This window comes from Pipistrellus hanaki, assembly GCF_964339955.1.
Source record: "Pipistrellus hanaki genome assembly, chromosome: 15".
Lineage (NCBI taxonomy): Eukaryota > Metazoa > Chordata > Mammalia > Chiroptera > Vespertilionidae > Pipistrellus > Pipistrellus hanaki.
This window is the reverse complement of record NC_140517.1, coordinates 1,863,103-1,869,102: the sequence shown is the minus strand read 5'-3', so window position 1 is coordinate 1,869,102 and position 6,000 is coordinate 1,863,103. Positions and strand designations below refer to the sequence as shown.

Here is a 6,000-nt window from a genome sequence, read left to right as displayed (position 1 = left end):
CATGCAGCTGGGCCTTGTTTGCAGGTCAGCACCGTCCCAGGAGGCCCGGGGGTGCGGGGAGGGGGAGGGCCCGGGGGTGCGGGGAGGGGGGGGGCCCGGGGGTGCGGGGAGGGGGAGGCCCGGGGGTGCGGGGAGGGGGGGCCCGGGGGTGCGGGGAGGGGGGGGCCCGGGGGTGCGGGGGGGGGGGCCCGGGGGTGCGGGGAGGGGGGGGCCCGGGGGTGCGGGGAGGGGGGGGGCCCGGGGGGCGGGGAGGGGGGGCCCGGGGGTGCGGGGAGCGGGGGCCCGGGGTACAGGGAGGGGGGGCCCGGGGGGCGGGGAGCGGGGGCCCGGGGGGCGGGGAGGGGGGTGCCCGGGGTGCAGGGAGGGGGGGCCCGGGGGTGCGGGGAGGGGGGGGGCCCGGGGTGCGGGGAGCGGGGGCCCGGGGGGCGGGGAGGGGGGGCCCGGGGGTGCGGGGAGGGGGCAGCTCAGAGGGACACGCCGGGGTACGGGGCGAACACCTTCTTGGCGTCGATCTCGGACTCCACCATGTGGGGGTGGATGTCCACGGCCATGCCCGCGTCCGTGCACAGCTTGAGCAGCGTGCGGATGTTGTTCTTGGACAGACGCAGGTACCTGTGCGGGCCGGGGTCAGGGGTCAGGGGTCAGGGGTCAGGGGGCACGGGGAGCGAGGCCAGACCCCCCGCCCCCCCAAGGCTTGTGAGGCCTCCCTGGAGCTGACAGGAGCCTCCGAGCTGCTGGGAGGTTTTGTTTTGTTTTTTTGTTTGTTTTTTTCTTGTATTTTTATTGATGTCAGAGGGGAAGGGAGCGGGAGGGAGAAGCATCCATGATGAGAGTCAGTCATCGGCGGCCTCCTGCACGCCCCGCACCGGGGACGGAGCCCGCACCCGGGCCTGTGCCCTGAGCGGGAATCGAACCCTGACCTCCTGGCTCACAGGTCGACGCTCAGCCACGGAGCCACGCGGCCGGGTGAGTGGGTAACGAAGTCGTTTGGAAATCACTGTGGCGACGTGTGCACAAGCACCGCCCCTGCCGTCCCCTCCCGCAAAGGCCGTGTCCACCCGGACCGGCCCGGGCGGGCGGGGGTCTGGGCGGGGGCGGCGGGGCAGGTGGGGGGCCTGGGCGGGGCAGGTGGCAGGCCTGGGCGGGGCAGGTGGGGGGCCTGGGCGGGGCAGGTGGGGGGCCTGGGCGGGGCAGGTGGGGGGCCTGGGCGGGGCAGGTGGGGTCGGCGCAGGGACCGCAGGGCGGCGCGCCCGGCGCCCGGGCCTCACCGGCAGCTCAGCACCTCCTCGGGCTTGAGCGCCCGCACCATCTCCACCTTGGGCTCCACGCCCTTCTCCATGAGGCTCTTGATGCGGCGCTCGTAGGCCGTGTCGGGCAGCTTGCCCACCCACTCGCGCAGCAGCGTGGACTTGCGGGTGGCGAAGAGGGCGTCCTGCAGCATGGGGTCCGTCATGCTCTGGTGGTGGAAGGACATCAGCCGCGGGGCGGTCTCCGTGGGCAGCGAGTCCTTCATCTCCAGCTCTGAAACTGGGTCAGCCCCGCGGCCGGTCAGGCTGGGAGAGGTACGGGCCGGAGGGGGAGGGGGGGCACGGGGGCCGAGGGGGAGGGGGAGGGGGCACGGGGGCTGGAGGGGGAGGGGGGCAAGGCCCAGGACTTCCCCTGACCCTTCTCCAGGCCTCGCAGGGCCTCCTCCTCATCACGGGTCCAACCCTCCCCTTCCCCTCCCTCCTTCCGCCCCTCCTCCCCTCCTCCTCTCCCCTCTGTCCATGTCCTCTCTCTCCACCTTCTCCCCCCACACACAGGCCGCCTGAAAGCACCATCAGCCTCTCGGGGTTCAAGGGAGGGACCAGAGGAGAGCAACTGGGAACCACTGATCAGCAGAGCTGGGCTTTGAAAGGACAGACAGACGGAAAGGGGAGGAGAGGGTGTTGTGGGTGGGAGGAGGGGCGGGTGCAGAGGGAGGAGGGGCGGGTGCAGGGGGAGGAGGGGCGGGTGCAGGGGGAGGAGGGGCAGGTGCAGGGGGAGGAGGGGCGGGTGCAGGGGGAGGAGGGGCGGGTGCAGGGGGAGGAGGGGCGGGTGCAGAAGGTCAGAAAGTAGAAATACATGAACTGGCGTCTGATGTCGCCCAAGAGTGGGATTTGTACTGAATGAAATACTGTTGGGGTTAGAGCTTGGAGACCTGATTGATTGATTGATTGATTATTAAATTTACTCTTAAATATTTTACAGATTTTTTTTTATCTTGGTGGATAATTTCTTCCCGTTTCCATTTCTAACTGGTGTGACTAATAGAGAAAAAAAAAAAAAAAGACTTATTTTTTGTTTTTAAATGTTTCTTCTGGTTCACCAACCAGCACGGGTATCTGACTAGACTTCCTTGAGGTTTGCCGCGATGCGAATGTATTAGGGAAAATGAAAGTATCTTCCTTCCACTACTATTTATTTATTTATTTATTTTAAAAATATAGTTGATTTTTTTACAGAGAGGAAGGGAGAGGGATAGAGAGCTAGAAACATCGATCAGCTGCCTCCTGCACACCCCCCACTGGGGATGTGCCCGCAACCAAGGTACATGCCCTTGTCCGGAATTGAACCCGGGTCCGCGGCTGAGCACTGACCTCTGAACCGGGAGCTCAGTCAGATTCCGGTCAGGGCACAGGCCGGGCTGCAGGCTCCACCCCCAGCAGGGGGCGTGCAGGAGGCAGCCGGCCCATGATTCTCTCATCACTGGTGCATCTCTCTCCTCCCTTCCTGTCTGAAATCAATAAAAAGATATTAAAAAAAAAAAATACTGACCGTGCAGTCACGCCTGCTTCTGTGCCCGATTTTCCTGAAAAGGGCGTAGCCCTCCATCCCGGAGAGACCCCAGCCGCTCTTTTGAGAATCCATCTCCTCCTCCCGGCTCCTCCCCCCCAGCTCCTCCCCCCCAGCTCCTCCCACCAGCTCCGTCTGCTCCACAGGGCGGCGGGCGGCTCAGGCCCCGTCGCTTCTGCGCATTGATTTTCTATCGATTTTCTATCGTCCGCGATCGGACGCTTTTCCCTGTCAGTGCCGATGCCATTCACGGTGCCATCAGAGAGGTGGCTATGGACACCCTCGCCCCGTGGCCGGCAAACCGCGGCTCGCGAGCCACCTGCGGCTCTGTGGCCCCTGGAGGGTGGCTCTTCCACAAAACACCGCGGCCTGGGCGAGTCTGTGCTGAAGACGTGGCGTTAGGAGACATTGACGTTTAAACAATGTGGCTCTCCGAAGACGTGGCCATCGTGGTGCCGTTGGTAATTGGCTCTGTGGACGGAGGAGTTTGCCGACCGCGGCCCTGGCCCGTCCCAGCCTGCCGGACTGGCCCCCGGCGGGCGGTGGGCATTCACCGGGAACACGGAGGCCGGTGGGCGGAGTCCGCGGGAGCTTTTACCCTCCCGGCTCTGGGCTCCCGCGGGACCGGCTCCGTTTGCGGCCTGTCTGACGGTGAGGCCGGGGCGCTTGTAGGATGAGGCCGCACACCTCGCGCCCGGGGCCAGCAGTCCGTGGGGGACGCTGGGTGACGGCTCTGTGACGGCTCCAGAGACCGGGGTGGGACCGGCCCTGTTGCTCCTCGTCAGGGAGAACGGGGGCACCGGGAGCCGGTGAGCTTTCCTCCCCGGGGTCACCCCGAACGCCCACCACCGCGGTGTGTGTGTCTGACCGATCCTCCGCATCCCCGAACGTCTGACCGCGGCCCCGCGTCTGCGTGTGAGCCGGGCGGAGGGCGGTGTTTCTCCTCGTCCCCGTGTGGGCGCTGGCCCTCCCGCCCCGCATCCCTGCCGCTCGCTCTCCCTCTTCGCCGGTCCTTCCCGGTTTCCGTTCTCCGGCAGCCCTGGGCTCCAGGCTTTTATTTTAAACCAGTGATGCCCCCGTTTGGCACCTCCGCTTACTTCTGTTTTTATATGGTTCCGTCGTGTGTTTTTAATCCTCCCCCGAAGGTATGTTTCCCATTGATTTTTAGAGAGAGTGAAAGGGAGGGAGGGAGGAGGGAGGTGGGAGTGAGGGAGGGGGAGAGAGAGAGAGAGAGGGGAACACAGATGCGATAGAGACACAACTGACTGCCTCCCGCACACGAGGAGCGAACCCACAAGGCCTGGACCCACCCTTGAACCCGAGACTCTTGGGCCCGAGGGCCGGGGCCGTAACCACTGAGCCGCACCGCCCGGGCTCCACTCCCCCTACGGAGTTCCCTGCGGACAGCGCCCCTCACTCGCTGGGGGACGCGGCTGAGGCCGCTCTGGGGCCAGGGCGAGGCCTCGGGCGGGCGGGCGGCCGGGGGCTCGGGCTGGGCCGCTCACCGGTTTTGCCGAGGCTCTCCTTGGTATAGCTGCCGGGCACGATGCTCAGGCGCTTCCCCTTGGGCTCCGCGCCGAACAGCCGGCGGTAGGTGGCCGCGTCCTCCGGCCGGCTCAGCCTGGGCTGCTGGGAGGGACCCGGGAGGGAGGCCCCCTGGAGGGAGGGGCGCTGGAGGGAAGAAGGGCTGGGCTGGAGGTGGGGGTGGGGGTGGGGGTGGGCGTGGGGGACAGGGGTAGATGTGAGGTCCCTGGAAACGCAGCCCGGGGCGGGGGCTCTGGGGCTCTATCTTGGGAGGCGGGCGAGGGCTGGGGCGGCTCTGTCCAGTCCCCGCCCCCCTGAGCGGCCTCGGGGGTCACAGAGAGGTCGGCGTGGGGGTTGGGGGTGGGGGTGGGGGACAGGGGTAGCCGTGAGGTCCCTGGAAACGCAGCCCAGGGCGGGGGCTCTGGGGCTCCATCTTGGGGGGCGGGCGAGGCCCCGCTACCTGCTCGAAGGTCACTTGACGGGCTTTCTCCTTCGCCTTCTTCACGATGACCTTGGCTTTCTTGGCCTCCTTCCCCAGGGTCTTCACGGGCATCCAGGGCGTCTTGTTGACTTTCTGGGGGCAGAGAGACAGCCGTGCCCGCCACCCCCCCGGCAATGCCCGCCCCCGCCCCTCCGTGGTGCTGGCACGCCCGCCCCCTCCCTCCCCCCAGACCGCCTCCGACACCCACCGAGGGGCCTGCAGTGCCCGCCCTCCTCAAGCCTTTGAGAAGTTCACCCAGACAGACAGCGCCCCTGCCTCCGCCTCCATGCCTGCGTCATCGCCCAGCTACCGGGCGCCCATCAGGGCCACAGCGGCCTGCTCGCCGGACCGGCTCTGATGTCCGCCAGGACTTTCCCCCTGGTCCTCCCCCCCACACACCCCCCTGACATCTCCGCCCCCCCAGGGCTGAAAGCTCCTCTCCCCGCCCCTGACACCCCCCCCAACACCCCCCACCCCCCCTCCCCTGACAGCCCCCCATCTCCTCACCCCCCGCCCCAGGGCTGAAAGCTCCTCTCCCCCCCACATCCCCCTCCCTCCCAGGGCTGAAAGCTCCTCCCGCCTTCCCCCCCCCCAGCCCGTCCGGTCCACCCCCTCGGGGACAGGTGGGCACCCAGCCTCCCTGGCAGGTCCCTCCGGGGCACACCTTGCGCGGCGGCGGCGGGGGCTGGGGCGGGGGCTGGGCCGGCTGCGCCTGTTTCTGCGCCAGCGACACCTTCCGCCCCCGCCGCCGCTCCAGCCACTCCATCACCCGCGTGAGGTCCGACATGCGCCGCTCGTCGGCCGTCCGCCACATGGACTTGCGCTCCGCGGGCATGAGGTCCTTCAGGCCCTCGGCGTTCTCCTGCATGATGGTGCTGAGGCCCTGCATCGGGCCGGACGGCGCCGAGGGCCGCTCCGGGAGCCCCTGTCCCTTGCTGCTCGCCTGGGTGACCCCGAGGTCGGGCCTGGCTTCCGGGCGTGGGCAGGGAGGGCAGAGTCAGGGCCGGCCGCGGAAGGTGGCCTCAGGGTGGGGCCGGAGGGGATTGTGAGGTCACGCTGGGCTGTCTGTCAGAGCGGCTCTCTGAGCCACAGTGGCCGGCGGAGGGGAGCGGGGGGCACGGGGGAGGGTCTGTGGTCTCTGAAGCCGGTGACGAGAGAGCCGGACGGGGTGGGCTGGGCGC

The 6,000-nt window shown here is 68.1% G+C and overlaps 1 protein-coding gene across 1 annotated transcript; it reads right to left on the bottom strand.

Annotated features, from left to right (window-relative positions):
- Positions 1-429: 429 nt before the first annotated feature.
- Positions 430-5,708, bottom strand: LOC311633758 (uncharacterized protein C16orf78; the record flags this gene model as incomplete). Its single annotated transcript, XM_084906821.1, has 5 exons — positions 430-612; positions 1,269-1,527; positions 4,320-4,488; positions 4,799-4,912; positions 5,484-5,708. 5 exons carry the CDS (start codon positions 5,706-5,708, stop codon positions 465-467), a joined length of 915 nt encoding a protein of 304 aa, XP_084762947.1. The 3' UTR covers positions 430-464.
- Positions 5,709-6,000: the final 292 nt, after the last annotated feature.